The 24318-nt window shown below is 39.2% G+C and overlaps 2 protein-coding genes across 9 annotated transcripts in view; one reads left to right on the top strand and one right to left on the bottom strand.

Annotated features, from left to right (window-relative positions):
* MED12L (mediator complex subunit 12-like) overlaps positions 1 to 24318 on the bottom strand; it is a 368195-nt gene that overhangs the window by 24334 nt on the left and 319543 nt on the right. For all 8 annotated transcript variants that reach the window (XM_010835383.1, XM_010835387.1, XM_010835384.1 and 5 more), the window contains 7 exons: positions 21477 to 21566; positions 20337 to 20446; positions 20009 to 20144; positions 19052 to 19213; positions 16366 to 16728; positions 14081 to 14237; positions 9858 to 10069 (listed from right to left, as the gene is read on the bottom strand). In XM_010835383.1, the coding sequence (XP_010833685.1) occupies positions 9858 to 10069; positions 14081 to 14237; positions 16366 to 16728; positions 19052 to 19213; positions 20009 to 20144; positions 20337 to 20446; positions 21477 to 21566 (1230 nt within the window). The remainder of the gene's footprint in view (positions 1 to 9857; positions 10070 to 14080; positions 14238 to 16365; positions 16729 to 19051; positions 19214 to 20008; positions 20145 to 20336; positions 20447 to 21476; positions 21567 to 24318) is intronic.
* P2RY12 (purinergic receptor P2Y, G-protein coupled, 12) overlaps positions 19228 to 24318 on the top strand; it is a 53537-nt gene continuing 48446 nt past the window's right edge. Inside the window, exon 1 of the mRNA XM_010835364.1 lies at positions 19228 to 19546. The gene's annotated coding sequence lies outside the window, so the exon portion shown is untranslated. The remainder of the gene's footprint in view (positions 19547 to 24318) is intronic.

Here is a 24318-nt window from a genome sequence, read left to right as displayed (position 1 = left end):
ACAATAATTGCCCTACAGCAAACATAAACTATATGCAAGTATTTTAAAATCTGATAGTTTAATTCAAGTTTTTAAACAAACAGAAACTTTGCTTGCTCTCTGTATACTACAAATCTCAGGAAAAACTGATAGAAAAATTGTTTTCAGAAAAGTCTGCAAACTTTCCTCTGCCTAAAGAACAATTAATGAAATTGCCTACATGGCAGTATTTCATCACCTAAATATTGTCAAAGTTGTATTTGCAGTTAAGGATATTTTCACCAATGTACAGAAAATGTTACCCATTAAATTCATAGTGAAACAAGTTGACTTACATTCACATCTGAGATGTGTGCTCTGTTTTATTCTAATGCTTCTTGGGTTTATGTTGTGGGTTGGCTACCTGATATAGAAACCTATAAGTAATTTAATGCAAAACATGCATTCTTAGCTAGCCCAGGCAAAGCAGTAGAGATGAGGTCTTATGACATGCATGCACAAGACCTATGCTCAAAAAAAAAAAAAAAAAATCTTCTCCATACCGGAAAGAAAACAGAGATGATGGGTTCTGTTGAGAATTTAGGAAGAACCAGTGAGTGGGATGTGATGAGTAGGGCATTGTCATAACCACAGTTTTCATTATCTTGCATTGGCCTATGAGTCAGCATGCCATGCGTTCCTCCACTAATGATGTTGAGTTACCACAGAGAGAAGCAAGAGCTCAGGAATAGATGGGTTTGAAAGTGGGACTGAGATGATGGTGCACGAACTTGCCTATGTTCCCAAGCCCAGGACACAATCGTTCACTGGTTTCTATACCATACACATATATGATGGGAAGCACGAGGCAATCAAAGGGGACAACTTCCAGAAATAAATTCTGTTGAAGTGAACATGGGCAATGCATTCATGATTTTGTGTCATGGTTTCAAACATAAACCAAGTGAGTAACAGTGAAATGAAGACTGTAATTATTACCAGCTATAGAGGAATAACCTGCTTCTCATTTTGATGTTCAAAGAGTAATGCTATAAACATTTACTTAATTTAAAAAAAAAAAAAAAAAGAAAGAAAGAAAGAAAAGAAAGTATAAGGAATGACAGCAGGGGTGTTACCATTATGTTGTCAAAGTCTTCCAGAAGGGAGACAGCAGAGTTACAGAAGTCCTACAGAAAGGGGACAGCAAGAAAACGGCAGACAATACAGATAAGATTTTTTAGCCTAATGATGTGGGTAGCCAAAACACATAAGAATCAGTTCATCTCAAAACAATATTTCAGGGAGTCAAGACTTAAAACCCCAGGCCCTAAGATAGGTTATATTAATTTATATGCCAAACAATATCACCATGGGCTGGGACACAAATAACATGACAACAGTCACGTAATGGAGTAGTACCACAACCTGGAGGTTAAATGGGGACAGACAGGAAGTAGAGAAGCGATCAGAACCAGATAACTTCCCAAAACAAAAGGATGCTGGGCCCCCCAGTGTAAGCCAAAGAGTGCCTGAGACTTTCCCAGCCCAGAATCAGGGGAGAAGAGCTCAGGACATTTGGGTCACATGAAACAGATGAGACATTAAGTGAACAAGTCATGTATTATTGGAGGAGGTCATTAGATTGCTCCATTGCCAGTAAATGCAAACGAAAACAGAGCATCACTTTAACCACACATTCAATCAACCAAAATAGACAAGAACTATTTACAGTGTTCTAGTGTTTACACGCTAACAAGGAATCTAATTTATTAATAAAAAGAAAACTCCATGCTGGGGGAAAAAATATTCCTCTTTTTCAAGTCAATGATTTCCTTGCTTAATCATTTTTATAAATAGATTCTAAGTGACATTTTGTTTGAGATATTAAAGTTTTTCTGTTCACTGAGGTTTAGAAATAGCGATGACATAAAATATTCACAACCTTAATTGAAAAAAAAGCAGTTTACTATAATAAGAACTAGAAATAACAGGAGGAATTTCCCAAGCAAATAATACCTATTCTCACCATTTTAGGGGTAAGTACATAATTCATTGTATCTATTCATTTGTCTTATATCCAACTCTATCACCTTTATATGAGTGGTTCACTTTCTATCTTCATTCCATTCATAAAAATCACCCCTATCTTCATTCCATTCATAAAAATCAAGCTGTGTACACTATCTTCAGGATCATTATATTTGCACAATCATAATTTCATCAAATTACTTCCTCATCATCCAAGTAAACAGAGAAATACCAGCTATTAAGTAATAAGCAGAGCATTCACTTTTCTGGACACAGTTTCCACCCTAGGAACAAAGTGATAGCTGTTAGGGCATATTTACTAGCTCAGTGGGTTTTGTTTTCATAAGCTCATTTTTGTCACTGAGATGTATAAAAATCATAGTCTCTGAGTAAGTTCATGAAGCATTCGTGTCAAAACTCAAGATTTGTTTCAATAAGATTGATCTGCATACCTTTACCAAATAAGAACCAAATTATTTTGAAATATGTTCAAATTATACAATCTGATAAATTGCAGAAGGGAAAATTTAAATAGCTAGTAGAGTTATAAAACATGCCTAACCTCACAGGTAATCAGAAAGTGCAAATTAAAATGTCATAATACAATATCATTTCAGCAGCTCTGAGTGAGAAAATTAAAGGTTAATCAAAGTTTAGTGAAGATGTGGAGAAAGTAAAACACTCATTTATAACTGATGGGAATCACTACCACTTTGGAAATTAAATCTCCACTTCTACTTCCACATACATACCCTGAAACTCTGCACAAACAGAAGTGTACAAAAATGTTTACTGTAGCATGGTTAACAGTAACAAAAAATTGGAAATAACTTAAATGATCATTAACAGAATGAATAAATGTTAACACTCATCATGAAACAGCACCTGAGCAGACAAGCAAATAAAATCAAGTAAGTATAACAAAGTAGATATAATTCAAAATTAGTCAACATTAAAAAGATAAAAAACAATACAATAATACCTATGTGAGGCCATAAATCTGAAGGTGATATTATATAATGTTTGTATCAATGGATGCAAAAATAAGTAGCAAAAATATAAAAACATTAATAAGAAAGAGAAACACAAATTCATGATAATGACTACATCTTTACAGGAAAGAAAGGAAATGGCAGGAAACCAGGGGCCTCATCAATGTCTATAGCATTTATGTTAAAAAAAAAAAAAAATCTAGAGCAAATGTGGCAGAACATTATTATTTAATAAAATTAGGTGGTAAGTATACAAGTGTTTGCTCTATTATCTAACCTTGTATGTTTGAGAGACACTGCTAGAGAGTGAGGAGGAGTGAAAGATCAGAGGAAGGAAACATACACCAAGGTGACACCACATCCGTAAGGGAGATCAGTTACCAGATAAAAAGGATGCTGCTTAACTTAAATGGGCTCTATCAATCCGAGAGGCCTGTTTTCAGGATGTTACAGGGTCACTTCTGCCAAGGCGCTAACAACTCTGGAAGGCTCTGACTGACTCAATATTCTTTCATTAAAATCTTAGAAGGGTGTCAGTTGCCATTATTGCAGGGAGCCCCATCCCCTTGCTGGCGACCCAGACTCCCTGCAGAGAGCGCTGTGCTGGTGCGGGGGCCTGTTGAATCCCTCTCTCCTCCACACAGTTTCTGGGAGGGTCTCCAAGCCTTCTCTTGAGCCCAGCCATGCTTGCCGGCAGGGGCAGGTGATAATAAGACTTTCTGTAAGGCGCTGCACTCTTCAGTTCTTATCCAACGCCAACATGAGAACAAGCAAACCAAGTGCCAACTTCAGGATATCCAAGTAACCATATGCTATAACTGAGCACATCATTTTTGCCTGGCAGAAATCCTCCTCTTTAATGTCACGAATATCCTTAGGACTCATTATTTACAGCCAGCAGTGAATTGCTTTCTTCCAAATCTGCTCAATCAAATTAAGATAAACATAACTTCTGTCTATCTTTCACTGGACTCTCAAACTCTCTAGCATTATTCCAAAGAACACAAGAGGACTGTGTACACTGAAAAGGAGAAATCAGGATTAAGTGATATCATAAATCAAGGTAGAAAATTAGGTCCTCTTCCTGTGTCAAAGCTTAAAATTCCCTTCAAAACCCTCTTCCCTAAAAGGTTGATATGGTGGGGGTGGGGAAGGTAGGTATCTCCTATCAGAAGACAAATATGAGAAATAATAAAAAGGTAACTGGAAAACAATTTAAGCAGCATTTGGCATTATTATAACCAAAATTCTATATTTTACAATAGTTTCTCATGGAATATGTGGGAAATAAAATACAACAGTAATACTTTTAATAGTGAAATTGGAATCACTGTTCTAAAGTTTGTATCACAGAATTTAGATCGTAAAAACATAATGCTCCAAGAAGCCAAAATGACTATTAGGAAAACTAAACAATGTTTCTTTTTCTTGGTCTCTTCTACTGGTTTCCACTAAGTACCAGTCATAATAGGACAATGAATGTAATTATGCAAGTAAAGCATTGGATGTACATTTATTTTTAGTCCTTAACATATTTAAGAAAATAAAGATCATTTTTATGGGGCAAGGATTTCCTCTGAAATAATACAACCATAAAATAATATTAATAAAACAGTAACATGAAGTATAGCACCTGACATTTTTTGAGAACACACTATAAGGTAGCCACTGTTCTGAGGGCTGTTACACACGTTAAATCATTAATTTCACAAGAAGCCTATGAAGCAAGTGTCATATTAGCTCCATTTTATAGATGAGCCTCTGGAGCAGAAAGATGACAGAAATCATGACACTGGGTCTCATTTCAATAAGGGACACTGAGTAAGGAATGGAGGGAGAGCATTTTTACTTTACTGGATGAAGACTGTAACTGGGAAAAATAAAAACAAGTTTCCTTGCCAAAACATCTTTATGCATGTCAATATGCACTAAAGCCATAAGAAAATACATTTGATTATAATAAGTCATTACATCAAATAATTTGATTAACAATACCTAACAACATCCATGCTATTGTATATTTAGCACCATTTTTCTAGCACTAGTGTTAATATACAACACTATTAATATATTCCTGAGGAAATGTAAGATGGTTCATAACAGAAAACTGCATGACCAACTGAAGCTGATATATTCAGCCTCTGAAGCAGAATCAGTTACTTTATAATGGGACTCTAGTTTTCCTCATGCACCATCTAAGGCTAGAGATTCCATTACACATCAACTCTCTCCATTAGATGGAAAGAGGCTAGGATGACTCTGCCAGGTCTGAGCCACATCTGGAATTCAAGAGCTTGGGCCTTCTCTGCCCCATCTATGTTTTCAAAACAAGCATAGCAGAGGTTACTGTTGAGAAGAGTTTCTGGAAGCACTCAAAGGAAGAGCTACAAGATGAATTTGTGGATAAAAATCACATTGCTAAGGATTAAGGTTGCTAAAGATGCTCCAGGGTTGGAATTCCCTGGTGGTCCAGTGGTTAAGAATCTACCTGCCAACATGAGACACGGGTTCTATCCTTGGTCCATAAAGATCCCACATGTCGTGGAGCAACTAAGTCAGCATGCCACAGCTACCAAGTCCGCTCCTCCTGAAGCCTGTGCTCTGCAACGAGAGAGGCCACTGCAGTGAGAGGCCAGTGCACTGCAACTAGAGAGCAGCCTCTGCTCGCTGCAACAAAGACTCAGCACAGTCAACATAAATAAATATTTGTTTCAGGGTTCTGGAAATAGCTGCTCAAAATATGAATTCATTCAACAAACATCTCATAGATTTCTACCCTCTGCTCAGTAAATGAAATGATACAAGTATTATAAAGACCCAATGTTTGAGCTAAGAAGAGAGGGTCAGCTAGCTAGAGGGGTGCGGGGTAGGGTGTCATTGTACAGCCAGCCGAAAGAGCAGTCACATCCAAGGTTTGGAGGAACCGGTTAGTCTTTCAAAGGATCTGTCACAATACTAAGATCAATTTTGAAAGCTAAGATAATTTGAAATTCTCCATCAAGCTTGTTGGATTTCTGTAATTAGGAAATTGGTAAGATAAGGAGGAAAATGATACCCATTTCATCTTCTCTAAAAGAAGCCAAAAACTGAGAAAGGAAAAAAAACACAAGTTTTAAACAGCTAGAGAGAATCACATTTTGTGTATGCATTTAAATTGAGAAAATGTTGCTGCCAAAATCAGAATCAACTTTTCTTACTATGAAGCACATAGGTCAGTACTTACTAGAAAACAGCTAATTGCATCAAGAATAAAATATGAAAACAATGTATCAATATCACTTATATTCCATATAATTCTACCTTTTTAAAGATTACATGAAAATTTGTTTTCTGCCACAATACCATATGTAGCTAGAGTCTATGTATATTAATCCATGATCTACTGGGAGAAAGAAAAGGTGCTAACATTTCCCTCAGAACCTCTTTGGTGCAGGCGTTCTAGAAATGCTACATACGATCTCATCTGCTCTATGGAGGACCACTCCACCCTGTGTCTGATCATGTATGCATTCCTCTTCCTTTAAAGAATTCTATTTCTCTTGATTAGCCAACACTTAAAGAATGATGAGGTAGGAAAAAAAAATGCCTGCTTCTGTTAAAAAAGAATATAGGAGAGGAGTAGAGGTGACTATCATACAGGCATACCTTGGAGATACTGTGGATTTGGTTTTAGATCACAGCAATAAAGCGAATGCTGCAATAAAGTAGGGCCTCGCATGTGACCCTGGTGGTAAAAAACTGGCCTGCCAATGCAGGAGACCCAAGAGATGAGGGTTCAATCCCCGGGTTGGGAATATCCCTGGATAACGGGAGTCATCTGAATTTTTTTATTTTCCTGTGCATCTAAAGGTTATATTCAAACTATACTGTAGGACTTCCCTGGTGGTCCTGTGGTTAAGAATCCGCTTGCCAGTGCAGGGGACGTGGGTTCGATCCCTGGTCCAGGAAGATACCACATGCCGCAGGGCAGCTAATCCCATGAGCTACAACTACTGAAGCTGGCACACTCTCGGGCCCAGGCTCTGCAACAAGAGAAGCTCAAGGACCACAGCTAGAGAGTAGCCCCTGCTTGCTACAGCAAGAGGAAGCCCAGGTGCAGCAACAAAAACCCAGAGCAGTCAAAATTAAATCAATAAAAATTTTAAAAATAAGCCACACCATAATCTAGTAAGTGAGCAACAGTATTGTGTCTTTTAAAAACGTTTTAATTAAGAAATACTTTATTGCTAAAAAATTGTAACCATCTGAGACTTCAGAGAGTCATAGAAATAACACAGATCACTAATCACAGATCACCATAACGAATATAATAATAATAACGGTTGAAGTATTGCAAGAACTACTAAAATGTTAACAGAGAGACAGAAAGTGAGCAAATGCTGTTGGAGAAACAGTCCTGAGACTTGTTCAATGCAGGGTTGTCAATCTGTACTTACTTACAAACCTTCAATTTGTAGTAAGTGCAATATCTGTGAAGTACAACAAAGCAAAGCACAACTAAACAAGGTATGCCAATACAATCACCGCTGTGCAGCTGAGCTTTTACTACTTGAAGAAAGAACTCCTGACTTCTCAAGGGGAAAAAGAAAAGAGAAAAGAAAAACCTAAGATGTGATAAAATTACTACAGAAGAATCAGTTAACAAATTATCAGTTAATTCCTGTTGGTATAAGCTGTACAACCCTAGACAGTATAAAAGAATGCCATGCTAAGTCACTTCAGTTGTGTCGACTCTGCGCGACCCTACGGACCGTAGCCTGCCAGGCTCCTCTGTCCATGTGATTCTCTAGGCAAGAATACTAGAGTGGGTTGCCATTTCCTTCTCCAGGGGATCTTCCAGACCCAGGGATGGAACCCGTGTCTCTTCAGTCTCCTGCACTGGCAGCTGGATTTGTTTTACCTCTAGCGCCACCTGAGAAGCCCATAAAAGAATAGAGTAACAGGTATTTTTGAGTGGTGTTAATAATGGGGTCCTATAGGTACATTTTAGGTCATAAATCTACCTCCAAATATGCAAAGACATTTTTGAATACATGAAGATTTTTTCACTGAATTCCCTTTTTAAAAAAGTCTTTTGCTTCAGGGGAAACTGCTTCTCATGGCTGATATCAGGAAGTGAATTTTTGAGGACAGACGTTTCACCTATAACCAGGCTGGCGAGCTGCTCCCCAATGTTAAGAACCACTTAGGAGAAATTAAAAACTGAACTCGCCAGTAACAGTCTGAAAGTTGTCTATTAATAAGTCAAATAACACCTTGTGATAGAAAAGTAGATAAGAAAAAAACATACTTAATGGAGGGTAAATTTTACTTAGGTTTCTATTACTTTAAAAGGGAGATGAATTCATTCTAGTGGAGTGATTATTTAGCTTCTAGTAAATTTTTTCTCCTTGAGGATTGGAAACAGTGGTGTAACTATTTTTGTTCATCCTCAGAAAGAGCTAAAATCCCAATGAGGTTTTGAATGACTCCAAACTTGTTGTTTAGAGAAAAACCAAGGCTTTTAAAATATTTTCATCAAATTCTCATCATTTCTGTGTAAGAAGCAACTTGGGCCCATCTTTCCTAATACCCAGGGAGTCTGAACAATCAGATCTCCCTGGGAGGTCGGGGGAAATGAGCATACTGTGACTGCTGTTTACATTCTTGTGTGGTTCAAACTAGACTGCTCTCTCCTGTCCTTCTTAAGGGTTAAAAAAAAATTTGTTTAATGGATCTCTGTTAAGACTGCACACCTAACCCTACCACTCCTATGCCCCAAATCACTAAGTGGACTGAATGTGGACATGCTGTAAGCTGTACAATGGAGGTACGTTTAGAAAGTTACTCCAAATACAAAGACCATTTCTAAAAGCATTGGAATTCCTTGCTAATTTGAAAACCTGTGGTTGTTCTTAGAGCAGGATGCACTTGTAGATTGGCTACTGCCTTTATGGATCATAAAGTACCTTACTCCTAGGACTGCTGTGAGATCTAAGATAATCAGTACATCAAAGTGCAATGCGTACAAGTGTTTTGGCAAATAGTAAGTGCTCTCTTGGTGTTAGCAGCTATCATTAGCATCATCAAAGTGCAATTTTCCTAAGAAAACTTGGAAAACACAAAATGAATACAGAAACCAAAAGAAAAAGTCATATTCTCACTTCCTTCTTTTTGCTTTAATGTATTTGTGCAGATTTGTAGTTTGAGTCCATATGAAGTTTTGTGTGACTTCCACCAATGCTTTGTTAAACAATCACTATTATCCTGAACATTAAAAAAAATTAGGAAAAAAAAATTATTTCTATTTTTACAGGACATACAAATAGAAATAATACAAATCAATAATTAAAGATATCCATATCCTGACTGTTACTTGTAGTCTACTCTTTGCCTTCTATAGATATTGGTGAGGTATATAGCCAGAAGTATAAAGCCAGAGTCAGGGCAATGCAGGGCACTGTAGGAGAAAGCCTAAGGAACATCAGTGCTTCAGAGATACAACTTCAAAGTAATACAGCAAATAATGAATGAATCATTAAAGCATAGCTCAAAGGAGCACAGAGTATGATGATTATAACAGGGAGTGAGGGCTCAGATAAGGTCATCTCAAAGATAAAAGTCTTGCCGCTTGTAAGTGATCAGAAAATCATTAGCTCTTCTTTTTGTTTTCAGGCATACTTTTAACCAACTTAAGACATTTCAAGTTCTTTTTTGATCAATGATAATGGTAAAATACAAGGAGGGGAGAAGTATGTATAAACCTGTACAGGAGAGATATACGTGCACTCTCACAGGTAGTCAGGGATGCCCGCACAGGAAGAATCAGTCACACGCCCACACCCATTCCTGGCTAGAGGAACTAATGAAATGCGGAAGACACTGCTGATCTGGACAAACCTGTTGGAAAGGCCGCGTCTGGGCTTGCCTGAGAAGCCGCTGTTGCTGCTGCTGCTGCAGAAGCTTCATCTGTATCAACTGCTGCTGCGATGTGATGGCGTGCAGAGAGGGCGGCTGCATCATGGCCCCCGAGCGCCGCTGGAGCATGTTGGACAGAGCTTGCTTGGTGTTGGTGGGGACGAAGGAGCCAGCAGGGTCCAACCGGGAGCCACCTACAAAAGCAACCAGAAGGAAGGGCTTTCTGCACATGCGGATGCAACTCTTCCTGATTTTATCAAAACACAGAAATCTCACCTTCTGAGCCTCCTTTTAGGAGCACACTGGGAAGTAGAGCACTGCCCCACCCTCTACAAATTTGAAAGATCAGTTACAAATTGCATAAATTCCAGATAATGGGAAGGGCGATGTCCAGTGAATTATACTATTTGAATGACTTATCAGAGGGCCCACTTTGCTTGGTAAAGTGAAACACCTGAGATGCAGAATCCTTGGTACAATTTCAGAATCATGCGGGTTTTAAATTATGTGAGGCCCCCAAGAACATGTCGTGTTATGCTATGCTAAGTTGCTTCAGTCATGGCTGACTCTCTGATCCTATGGACTATAGCCCACGAGGCTCCTCTGTCCATGGGATCCTCCAGGCAAGAATACTGGAGTGAGCTGCCATACCCTCCTCCAGGGGATCTTCCGGACCCAGGGATGGAACCCACGTCTCTTACATCTACTGCGCTGGCAGGCAGGGCCTTTACCACTAGCGCCACCTGGGAAGCCCGGGAACACGTTACTTTCACAAGATGTGCTGCCTTTTGTGGTGTACTTTGTCAAGTGTGCTAAGCCGGGCAGAGAGATCCTTTTGATGTTCATGGTATTTACGTTTTTTAAACACAGCAAAATAAAAATGCCTGTTTTGTGGTAGAGAGGCATGACAATACTTCAAAAACTTGAAATGCTTGGAAACTTCAAATACCACGATTCCAAAGACAAAACACATCTTTTTTGAAGTGCATAACTAAAATAAATAAGAAATGTCAATTATGGTGAGGCTAAAAAAAGCAAATGAAAACCTTAACATATTTGCATACATAATCTGTCAAATGCCTATAAGAGGGAAAAAAAATGGCGAGATTTGCTGGTTTCAAATAGCTGCCAATCTTCAACTCATCATACAGTTTGTATTCTTTACTGTATGTAAGAAAACTTCTATATAAATACCTTACAAATGTTATACCTTTTTTAAAAGCACGTGGTATGATAGAAACAAACATTTAATACTGATCACTGGAAAAGCCTACATTCTTTTAAAGACTCAGTATCAAAATGAGCAATATGGCTTATGAAGTCATTCAACAGCATCTGAAGAACATTTGGAAAAAAGTTAGAGGTCAATTTGAGTTACGTGGCAAGGTAAATTTTGTTGAAGTAAGAATTGAATGTACACTATAACATATAAAGTTAAATGACTCATTTTATGCAGGACATACTTTTTCAAGATTAGACTATGATCTACTCTCTTAATTTTCCTAACTTTCATATAATCTTATACCTCTGAATCACCTACAGAAATAAGAACAAATATGCTGAAATCTGCTCTATTTTCTTACATAACTTTCTCAACTCTCACCAAATGGTGTTTATTATTCACATATGTTTCCTTATAAACTTTACCATCCTGGTGTGTATACAGGAAAAATAGAGATTGCTAAAGATTTGTGTGTGTGTGTGTGTGTGTGTGTTATGAACGGCACTCTTTTGCCTTTTTAAGAATGTGCGAATGGACTTCCCTGGTGGTGCAGTGGTAAGGAATCCACCTGCCAATGCATGGGACAAGGGTTCAATCTCTGGTCAGGGAAGATTCCACATACCAAGGACGACTGAGTCCATGTGCCACAGCTACTGAAGTCTGCATGCCCTAGATCCATGCTCCACAACAAGAGGGCACCTCCACTCACCAAAACTAAAGAAAGCCCCGATGCAGCAACAAAGACCCAGTGCAATCAAAAATAAATTTTAAAAAATGTATGAATGGAAGCAGACTGTATAAACTCTTCTTCAACTCCATAGGGTACATAACTTTATGAAAATCTATTAATTCACAAATGTAAAATCCCCATAATTAATTGTTTTCCTCAAATTTTTTTCTTACACATAATAAAACATTAAGACTTACCTAATACCTAAAGTCTCCCTACTTATGAACACCTTCTATAGTGTTCTGGGGTGAGGGGAAAGGGTATGTGCCTATATAAAATAATAAACTTTCAATTTAGAGACAGTCCTTGTGTTTGACTTCAATATCTAAAAAGTTTAAAAATGCTTAAATTCATAAGCACCTTGGAAGTAAGGAGAGAAAGTCAAAAGAGAGGATGGGCATGTATTATTTCCACCCTTACTATTGCCTTGAGAGTTTGCTCTTGAGAGTCCTTTGGTTAGCAAGGAGATCACACCAGTCAATCCTAAAGAAAATCAACCCTGGATATTCATTGGAAGGACTGCTGCTGAAGCTGAAGCTCTAATACTTTGGCCACCTGATGTGAAGAGCCGACTCACTGGAAAAGACCATGGTGCTGGGAAACATTGAGGGCAGGAGGAGAACGGGGCAGCAGAGGATGAGATGGTTGGAGAGTATCACTGACACAGTGGACATGAATCTGAGCAAACTCTGGGAGATATCGAGTAACAGGTAAGTCTGGTATGCTGCAGTTCATGGGGTCACAAAGAGTTGGACACAACTTAGAGACTGAATGACGACAAAAGTTAGCTCTTTGTAGTCAACATTCACTCACCCAACAACCTAAGTCTGGATGAAGCACCAGCTGGAATTAAGATTGCAGGGAGAAACATCAATAACCTCAGATACACAGCTGACACCACCCTTATGGGAGAAAGCGAAGAAGAACTAAAGAGCCTCTTGATGAAAATGAAAGAGGAGAGTGAAAAACTCAACACTCAGAAAACTAAGATCATGGCATCCGGTCCCATCACTTCATGGCAAATAGATGGGGAAACAATGAAAACAGTGAAAGACTTTATTTTTCAGGGCTCCAAAATCACTGCTGATGGTGACTGAAGCTATGAAATTAAAAGATGCTTGCTCCTTGGAAGAGAAGTTATGACCAACCTAGACAGCATATTAAAAAGCAGAGACATTACTTTGTCAACAAAGGTCCGTCTAGTCAAGGCTATGGTTTTTCCAGTGGTCATGTATGGATGTGAGAGTTGGACCATAAAGAAAGCTGATGGCTGAAGAATTGATGCTATTTGAACTGTGGTGTTGGAGAAGACTCTTGAGAGTCCCTTGGACTACAAGAAGATCAAACCAGTCAATCCTAAAGGAAATCAGTCCTGAATATTCATTGGAAGGACTGATGCTAAAGATGAAATTCTAATACTTTGGCCATCTAATGTAAAGAGCTGACTCATTGGAAAAGACCCTGATGTTGGGAAAGATTGAGGGGAGGAGAAGGGAATGAGAGAGGATGAGATGGTTGGATGGCATCACTGACTTCATGGGCATGAGTTTGAGCAAGCTCCATGAGAGGGTTTCTTCCTGAGGCCTCAAAATGTAATATTCAAAATACAATTTAAAAAATCACAATATAACACAGAATGAGGAAAAATATTATATGTTAAGAGTGGCACATCCTAACAAAATGAAGACTGAAATTTCAAAAGAAATTGTTTTTCAAAATCAGGCAAACTTTCATTTAGAGAAAAAATTCATTTCTAACTAAGAGATTTATTTAGAAAATCTGTATTCTAGATATAAAGATAATTTGGGCTTAAATCAAAGCAATACTAACATTTACTGTGATTTATGAAGGTTTTATTACTGATATCTAAATCTATTTGCTGCACCAAATTTCTGAGATCCTACACGGTATAAACAATTTAAAATTTATAACATGAGGAAACAATGAAAGACACTGAAATACTGTCTAATCTTTTAACATGTTGATAAGAATTATATCTGATAAAAGTGAATGAAATTTTCACAGTGGTTAATTTCCTTCTAACACTGGATAAAAATTCCAAAAGTAGCACATAAACTAGTCACTGAAACCTTATTTTTAGAAGAAGGAAGAAACTGAGTGGAGAGAATTACAGAAATGTCCCCTGAGCACTCACTCACTCCCTGAAATATGCAAGTTCTGTAAGAGTGAAGAGAACCCCAAGCTATTACTTCCCATCTTGGAGTCGCCTGACTGCGCTCTGCCCTCACTTACCTGGAGTGACAGACTGGTTCTGAAGGAAGAAGCCGGGCTGCTGGGGCTGACCCATGAGGTTGTAGCCCCACAGGGCGGACTGCGGGTGGTGCATCACCTGGGAGGAGATGGGTGAGTAGTTGGGAGGCACTCGGTACATGCTGCTCTGCGGATACTCCTTCAACACAAAGTTAAACACAAAAGTCACTTACTCCACACACCACATAGATGATTAACGCAAATTCCTCGTTTGAGAGAGCTCCTATCCCAGCAGACAAGGTTATTTTGATAAAGTGGAAGACAAGAGGACAAGAGTGTCAATATATCCTCTGCAAAACATTCCTTTAAGTTAAAACTCTTGCTCAACTTAAAATGGACTTGGCTACAGTGGGGGAGATGAAACCAGTCAATCCTGAAGGAAATCTACCCTGAATATTCATTGGAAGGACGGATCCTGAAGCTGAAGCTCCAATACTTTGGCCACCTGATGCAAAGAGCCAACTCACTGAAAAAGACCCTGATGCTGGGAAAGATTGAGGGCAAGAGAAGGGGACAACAGAGGATGAAATGGTTGGTTGGCATCACCAACTCAGTTGACATGAGTTTGAACAAACTCCAGGAGATAGTGAAGGACAGGGAAGCCTAGCATGCTGCAGTCCACGGGGTCTCAAAGAGTTAGACACAACTGAACAGAACAACAACAGTGGGGGAAGATGGAAAAGGATCTTTTCTGAAATCTGTTTTTTAAATACTAAAAGTACATTTAGAACACCAATGCTGACCATCACCTAGAGTAGAGAACTCATCTTCAGTTGCTGAGTCTCCCGATGATTTCATCTTAGAAAGCTTTCCTGATACCTTGGACCTGGATGAGAATTAGCCAAAAACACGCATAGGACTTTGAAACTAGTCTCCAGCCTAGACAGTGTCTTAGTTCCAGCTTTCAAGAAAGCACTGTAAAGAAGCAGACTCCCCCCACTGCAGCCCCCCATCTTGTCCCCTCTGCCCTTCACCACACCTCCTGCCCAGGGCTTTCTCTTCCTCAGAGTAGGTGCAGAGACTCTAAGGATCACATGTGAATATTTTCCCCACTGCTCCTCTTTCTCTAGCCATGGAAAAATAAAAGCTCAGTTCCCTGCAATATATATGACTGAAAAGAGGCAACTTCAGGAGAAGTGTGGGAGAAAAGGACATGACCAGTTCTCACTTGGGGAATGCGATGGGCTTGATGCCTTTTAAAGCATCTAAAAAGAGAAATCCATCCATGTGGATAAACAAGTTAAGAGACCCAGACTGGCAGAAGTGGCAGTCTGGATCTTATTAAGCATCTTTTACAAAATAGAGACACATTCGTAGAAAGGCTCCATGAGAAGAGGGCGCTGACATTCAAGTGGGGATCCAAAAGGGAGAGTGGTCATTTCTAGAATAATACTAATCACCAAGCTACCAGCTAAGAAAAATGTCTTGGTTTTGACTTAGGTGGACAATAAAAATAAGTAGTCATGAGGACAGGTCAACAAACTGTGAATATTTCTTCCATTGCACAATAAGAACTCTTAAATTTTATAGAAAAACATCACAAATTCTCTCTAGAGTATTTTTCAGGTGAATTTAAATGATAAGACATTTTACACATTGATTCTATAAAATTATTTCTAAATTACCATCTCATAGATTTCTGAGGTTTTCAAGAAAAGGTTATTCTAGACAGGGAAAGCTATCAGGGAAACAAGAGGTAAAACTGCTTTAAATTATGTTCACTTTCTCTCTTATAAAATCTAAAAATATGGTAAAGAAGCAGAAATACACAGGAGAGTAAGATAAAATAGCAAACGATGAAACCTCAGAACCATCTTATTAGATATGTCAGATAGGATCCTATCTAAGGAAAACAGTTATTATGTTAATTTACTACAGATATCAACTATTCAAAATACAAAAAATATTTTAGACATGCCTCATAATAAAAATACATACAAGGATGAGATTTTATTAGGTCAAAAAATTCAAGTTATAAATTTCAGAAACTGTGAGACAGTGAAATAGTAAATGAGTATTATTTACAAGCAAAGTATAAAATTAAACATAGTTATGAAAAGTAGAAGAGGCAAAATCAGAAACTATGATCCTGTTATTTGTGAAAAGTTTGTGTGCTGTTCTGTTAATTATATCTGAGCCTTTATGATAACTTACAAATAGGCTTACCCTGCACTTCTGAATGTTTCTTAGGGATGTAATTCAGGAACTAGTAAATCTTCTGTGGGATGCTAACACACCCACTATCTCTCTCTACTTCCCATACTCACATCAACCCTTGAGCTGGACTTTGTCTTGCGCTTCCTTCCCTTTGTCTTCTTCTCTTCATCTGTTGCGGTTTTTCCCTGATCTGACAGCTCAGCTGATTTCCTCTCAGGTTCCTGAGAGATGGGAGATGTGGGCTCTTCCTCTTCCTCTTCGGGAGGCAGGGGCAGTGGCTCGAGGTAGTAACTCCGGGGCTTGGGCGTGGGGTGCGTGTGATACAGGAGGAGGTGATGTTGCTCCTCATACTTGATCACCTTCCGGTCCACTCGGACAGTCCCGAACCAGGCCCAGGACAGAGGAGCCGGGTTCTTCTGACCCTCAAACAAATCCCACGGGGACACCTTCTGCTTCGTGGAGACCTGGAGACCCTGTGGTGAAATAAGGAGCTATGACCACATGCTCAGATCTTTTGCTGATATGGAGGCCAGGCTTGCTTAGGACACAGATTCAGAGAACATTCTGGCTCGAGGGGGCCTTAAAGAACTCTAGCACACAGCAGTCAGGTTAACTAATGAGTCCAGGCTGATACTAGATCACTGAGGGCAGTGGCTACATACCACACGACACTCTGTTGAGGCTGGGACACCAGACAGCCCAGTAATTTTTACTGTAAATGCCATTTTCTCCATTTAGGTTCTTTTATTCCCCCCAGCCAAAAAAAAAAACAACCCAGACACTGAAAATTTGACATTACTGTACTAAAAACCTTTGGAATCTATTTATTGTTTTTAAGATAAAACAAAACTTAAGAGTCAAATTACATTCAACCTCTAATTGGGCTCAAATTAACTTCAATCCAAACATGTATGGACTCGGTTCAATACAGTCATCTTTCATGTACTTAATTAGGCAGTCTCTAAGTAGTTAAGTAATATTATTACAGAATTAACGTGTGCCAACAGGTACAAATAAAGTCCTTCAATTCAAGCTTATCTCCACTGAGTTGAGGAGAGGAAATGTTATTCTCTTTCTGAAACTACAAGTTTCTTACTTTTAACATGAATTGGTGCTATCCCTTGGTCCTTTCCCTGCCATACCAATTGGAAAATATTTTTCTCCAAAGTGACCCTGAAGATAACTGCTCAAGTCGTCTTGAATAACTTGTGAATGCTCCTATTCCCAACTACACATACTCTTCCATGGGTGGCTTCATCCAAAACCACGGCTCAGTTACCACCTGTATTTTGATTGTTTCCTAATATCTGTCTTGACATTAGAGCTCTTTCCTGGGTGCCAAGACCACATATCCAAATGGGTTCCAGGTGTGTCACCACTGGAAAGGACAGTGGTGCAAAGTCAACCTGCACCTGACTCTAGTCTTCTCTCTCCACAACTGTGTGGGTGTCAGTACTCAAGGCTCTGCTTTACTGATGAGCTGCATTTTGCCTGTGAGCTACAGTCTCTCAGGCCCTTGCATAAACACTTCCCTTTGTCTGTATCACACTTTGCCTACCTCCTGGCTAACTCTTATTCATCCAAAATGATGTGTCAGTTTTCCTGAAGATCCTGCTCTGACTACCTATCCCTCATCTGAGTGTGATGGCTCTTTCTCAGGGTCCTCCCAACATTCTGTACCAAGACACACAAATCTCACGACATGGTGTGTGTTAGCCGTTTAGTCGTGTCCAACTCTTTGCAACCCCATGGACTGGACTGTAGCCCATGAGGCTCCTCTGTCCTTGGAATTCTTCAGGCAAGAACACCAGAGTGGGTTTCCATTTCCTTTTCCAGGGGATCTTTCCAACCCAGGGATCGAACCCGCATCTGTTGCGTCTCCTGCATTGGCAGGCAGGTTCTTTTACCACTGTGTCACAGGGGAAGCATGACACAGTAATTGTCTACCTACTTTCCCTTAAGGGTAGGAGCTCTGTCTTTCATCTCTGTGATCTTGGAACCCTGCAGTTGTTCAATGTTCACTCAAAGAAGAACTGACAGTATTTCTCATATTTTGGGCTTCCCAGGTGATAAAGAATCCTGCACTGCTTCTGCAGTGGTAAAGAATCCACAGGCCAATGCAGAAGATGCAGGAGACTTGGGTTCAATCCCTGGGTTGGGAAGATCTCCTGGAGTAGGAAATGGCTACCCAATCCAGTTTTCTTCCCTGGAATACTCCAGTATTCTTCCATGGAAATCCCATGGACAAAGGAGCCTTGGGCTACAATCCATTGGGTTGCAAAGAGTCAGACATGACTGAGTAACTGAGCTCAGTTTTAGAGCTTTAGACTGATTCAAGTTTTAGAGAACCATATTTAATATCTTATATAAATCAAGTGTTCATTAAATGTTGTTCAGCTGATAAGAAAATAAAGTGCTATCACTTTAAAAAATTTTAAACAGCTTTAAAATTTAAAGCCATTTAAATTTTAATTTTAAACTATATGGAGACTTTTATCAATCCAGATTTTTTCATCTACTAAATATATTCCTTTTTTTTTTTTTTTAACAAGGTTTTACTTACTTTTCCCTTGATGGGCTTCAAAAATTCATTTAAATTCAGGAAAACATTTAAATGAAGATCTTCAACATCATTATCTGTATGATAATGCCAAAGACCACTGCATTTAAATGACAAGGATATGTTTTAAAAAATCAAGAAACAGTAAAATTAAGATGTTTCATATGCCCTATAGGAAGACAAGAAAGTATAAGTGCACGTATTTATATACATAAGGAACAAACATTTACTCTTGCCTGTTTTTTATCTATAGAATCGAATCCAGCAATTTTGTTTCCCTTTGTGTCAATCAAGGAGCCCATAGGTTCACAGGTAATGATGTCACATGTCTGTTTCGGCAAAGGTAACAGCTGTCGAACTTTGTCAATACTTTCTGACCGCTTGTCCCCCAGCTCTTTCTAAATAAGAGAGACAGTGAGAGAGACAGAAGTGAGATAGAAATTATAACAAAGGCAAATGTTTACAAGGAGGAAGTTCCCCTATGAAACATTTCCTTTTTATAGCTGGAATGTTTTGACCTTCCACAGGGTCTAGGGAGCAGCTCTCATTGACAGTGATGCATATGTTTCATTTCTTCTATTTAAGTAGAAAATAGAACACGTATGAAGGCACCCTTGTTACACAACAAACATCACAGTGCTGAAATGACAAAAACGCTGAGTAGTATTTGCAACCCGAAGACAGGAGCTGCGGCACGGAACACGTTCTCCAATCTACAGTCAGGCCACAAGGTAACCATTGGTTGTTTTATTAGTAAGGTCATTAGATATATTAATTTTTTTCCTGCATTGTTTGTTTATAATTTATTTCAAAAACTGTATTAGTGGCTAGGCAAATGAATTGAATTTAGAAATAGCAATGCAAATGTTTAATATTCAACTGCATGTTGCCAGTGGAAGATGAAATTTACCCTAAATCTAATGTTGGCATTTTGGTTACATATTTGATAATGGACTTCTACAGTCCCTTAAAAAATTAAATATGCTTTATGAATATAATTATTTTAAGAAAAATCTTCAAGCTATATATACTTCTAACTTTGGGGTACTGAGAAGCTGGGGTAAAACAAACAGCAAAATAATCACCTCATATAAACACAAAAAATAACATCTAATTTAAGGAGTAATAAAATAACGTGCGCTAAATAACAAATCCAAAAACCACGTGAACTCCTGAGCAGGCCACAAACTTACTTTCAGTTTCTTGACTAAGTTCATGTATGCGCGTTTGTTCTCTTCAGATCCCCCTGGGGATGCATTCGACAGGTCAGAGGCCAATGTTCCATTGATTAAAACACCCAGCATGTCAAGAACTGTTGTGAATAATTCACTAGGAGGAGAAAGAAAAGATATGCACCTTAAAGCAAAACCAAGATACTGTTAACTGAGCATTTTTATTTAAGGCATAGAACTGTTCATGGTAACCTAAGTGTATATGACTTGGAAGAATCTGTGGCCAGAATATGAAAGCCTCCACTATACATATATGAAGCAGAGCCAGTGTGAAATGATAAGAACCTACTTGTTGGTGTGCATGTCAACGGTTCCAGAAGTAATGATCTGAAGGAGGAGAAGCGCCCAGTCTGTTGTCCACTGGGTGCTCCTCTGCACTGTGTCAAACATTCCTCCCACCTAGCACATAGGAAAACACAATGAAAAAGTCAGCATAGTGTCACAAAGACCGCTACCACCACTTTACACAACCACATTCTGAGTGGTTTAAAAATTTAACAGTTGCTCTAAGCCATGGATTATCCTGTCTTCTCTGTCAACTAGCTATATATTTGCCAGTCTTTTGGGTTCCATTAGCACAGGAAGTGGTCATTCAGAAAAAAAAGGAGGAGGTATGGAGTGTAGAAACGTCATCAACATGAATTACACACTAGTAAAATTAGCTCTCTGTTCTTCCTAAATTTCATGATATTTAGTTTCATTATGTAACTTTCATCCAATTAAATCTGAATAGATGTAAACTATGTGACTCAGTATCTACAAATTTCGTGTTGTCAGTTACTATTGAATCTAAGTCTGTTGTCATAACAACACCTGAAAAGAGCCAGTAACACAGAAGTAATGAGTGGAAGGCCTGGCCCTTAGGACTGCTCATTCACGAGTGGAAATTAATATCAAGCATCAGGCAAGCCATCTTTCAGAGTAGCTTTTATCTGGTCTTGTGCATTGAGAAAAGGAAAAGTCAAAAGAATCTGCCAGAGAAGGAAATGTTAAATTTCTAGGAAACCTGCCTATGGGATTTCTCTTTATGATCAATTTGATGGGAAGTTTGATAACATTTTGACTTAAAGAACATTTTAATACAGTTTTTAAGCAAGTAGAGTAAAAGCTAATGCTCACCTCAAGTTAGTACTTCCCTAAAAGACCTACTCTTGGCACAAACGGAAAAGAGAGAGAGAGAGACGCTGGGGGTGGGATGCAGAAGGCAAGACGATACCAAAAATATCTACTGTTGTCTAGAAGCCAGACCAGACAGGAAGGACAGTGGCAAGGAAAACAGAAGGTCCAAGAGTCAAGGAAGCAGTAAAGAGAGCAGACAGTGGGCTTCACCTTGTAGCGGAGACTGTGACCACAGCAGGAGTGGAAAGCTGGAGTTATTTTCACATGGAGATAAATCTAATGGAGGAAAGACACTAGAAGGGTCTCTTACCAAATTCAGGCGGAGCTGCAATGCCTCATGCATCATCTGTCGTGCTTTGATGTCATCCTGGTATCGTTCTTCTCTCCAGTTACTTAAAATCTAAACCAGAAAATAAATGAACACAAACCCCAATACTTGTTTTCCCTGTTAAATTTGATTTTTCTCATATTTAAAGTTAAACTGAGTTTTTAAGTGATGAGGACAACTTCTTAGTTTAATAAATTAAAAAAAGCAGGGGGTATAAAATTTTGCTTTCCTTCCCTTCCTCCACACAGACAGGAATATAACTATTTTTTGTTTGTTATCTAATTACATACCCTGTTAAGAAAAATCTTATGTAATTACATATACTGTTGATAAGTCTTAGGAAATGCTTAAGAGGATCATCAAGTTAAGCATTAACAAAAATAAAGAATATTTTAAAAATACATCATTACATTGGTCTTATAAAGTAAGTGTAAAGATAAAGGGGCTTCCCAGGTGGCTCAGCAGTAAAGAATCTGCCTGCCAATGAAGGAGATGTGGGTTTGATCCCTGGGTCGTGAAGATACCCTGGAGAAGGCAATGGCAACCTACTATTTCCAATATTTTTGCCTGGAAAATCCCATAGACAGAAGAGCCTGGCGGGCTACAGTCCATGGGGTTGCAAAAGAGTCAGACATGACTTAGTGACTACACCACCACCACCATAAAGATAAAGAGAAACAGAATTATATTTTGTATCAGTCTCCTCTTATATTTCTAGGGAGAGGCTGTGAATCCTAGCAAATGCATTATTCTGATGTTTCATTGAAGGGGAGGCTTGCTAATCAATAAACTTGTCTTCCTTGATAAAGGTAATGTAACCAACTTTGAAAAATGTGACATCTTGGACATCAGCCGAGCTGCATACCAATTTATTAAATAAATGCTTCTTCACTTATTCAGACAAATGTTGGGGAAGGGACAGGTTGCTTAGGGAAGGCAAACCACCAGTGGGAAATTTCTGAATCAGATGTAGAAGCAAAAAAAAAAAAAAGTGGTCTGAAGTAGGGCATCTATGGAGAATCATCTCAAAAGAGCTGAAATGAGTCATATGCAGAAGTAACTGAGTCCAACAGATGATCTGTGATTACACCACACGGTAAATGTGGAGCACTTCTCAAATCTCATCAAAAGATATAGATGAATCTCCCTCAAGGCAGGTGAAGGGTACAAGGTAGTTTAAAAAAGCCCACAAGTTGTCATGGAGCTGACATTCTGGTAGTAGGTCAAATCAAAATAAGTAGAGCAAGTAGTAAGAATCATGACAAGGGGACAGAGAATAACTGTGGTCCTTGTTTTAGAGAGTGATGAGGGTGGGACTAAGGGATGGGAGGGGACTAAGGAGGTGAGAGCTGAGCAGAGATCTGCTGAAATGAGGGAGCTGGCCATGTCGATAACTTCCAGGGAAGGGGAGAAAGGCTCTGCAACAAGAGGATGCTTGACAAGATCAAGGAACAGCAACATGGTCATTGCGTACAGAATGGAGTGAGTAAGGCCATGTCAGGAAAGAAACAAAATAGAGGTGGGAGCCAGTGACAAATGATGGAAGGTCACATAAGCCTATATGGGGAAGTTTTATTCCAGGTATAGTAAGAAACAGGGGTTTCCCAGGTGGCGCTACTGGTAAAGAATGTGCCTGCCAATGCAGGGGACAAAAGAGACATGGGTTTGATCCCTGGGTTGGGAAGATCCCCTGGAGGAGGACACGGCTACCCACTCCGGTATTCACGCCTGGAGAATCCCATGAACAGAGGAGCCTGGCAGGCTACAGTCCATGAGGTTGCAAAGAGTCATACACAATCGAGCACATGCACACACAAACACATACCCACAATAAGAAACACTGCAACATTTTGGGCACCAGAAAAACATGTGGTTTACACTTTAAAAGGATCACTCTGGCTGTTGTGCAGACATAAATCTCATATATCCAAAAGGTAGCAGATGATTAGAGAACTGAACAAGTGTCTTGTTCAGGTTCATCCAGTACTATTAAAGAAGACACAGTGTATAGAATTAACAGCCATGTGGGAGGCCTCCATTAGGCACCGCTGCTGCTGCTGCTGCTATAGGATAAAATGTCCCACAGAAGCAATCTACCCACACTTCTCCATTCTATACTTTCAAATTCCAGTTTGATCACTCAGTGTCCTCATGGCACACAGAACAAAGTGTTTCAAATAGTGACCATGAGAATTACAGCTGGTGAAAAGGCAAAGTCCAAAATCTTTGAAAATGAACTAAAAATGCCTTCTGACTTAGCAATGAGTATCTTGTGCCCTGGGACTTCCAGGTGGTGCTCGTGGTATAGAACCTGCCCACCGATGCCTGAGATTCATGAGATGCAGGTTCAATCCTTGGGTTGGGAAGGCCCCTGGAGGAGGACAAGGCAATCCACTCCAGTATTCTTGCCTGGAGAATCCCATGGACAGGAGAGCCTGATGGGTTACAGTCCACAGGGTTGCAAAGAGTCGGACACAACTAAAGCGATGTAGTGTGTGCAAGCATGCACACATCTTGTGCCCTAGACCAGCATCACTCTGGTTCTGGCAGTAAAACTGAGTTTTGAACCTACAGAGCTCAAGCTGAGACTTTCCCTGACATGTGGAAGCCCAGTAGAAGATCTGGAGAGCGGGCAGGCTCTCTTTGTTACTGACATGGGCCCTGCAACACAGATTGCTCCAGGACCTCTCCTAAGAGACAAAGTCAGGAGAGGAACAGATATGACAAAGTTATGTACAGTCTGAAAAATGTAACTTTTATAGACATCTATCCAATGCCTAATTCATATTATACTATTGCTAATCTGATGGTGACCAGAATGCCG

This window comes from Bison bison, unplaced genomic scaffold, assembly GCF_000754665.1.
Source record: "Bison bison bison isolate TAMUID 2011002044 unplaced genomic scaffold, Bison_UMD1.0 scf7180017864042, whole genome shotgun sequence".
In the NCBI taxonomy this organism is placed as follows: domain Eukaryota; kingdom Metazoa; phylum Chordata; class Mammalia; order Artiodactyla; family Bovidae; genus Bison; species Bison bison.
This window is presented reverse-complemented; position numbering and strand designations above follow the sequence as displayed.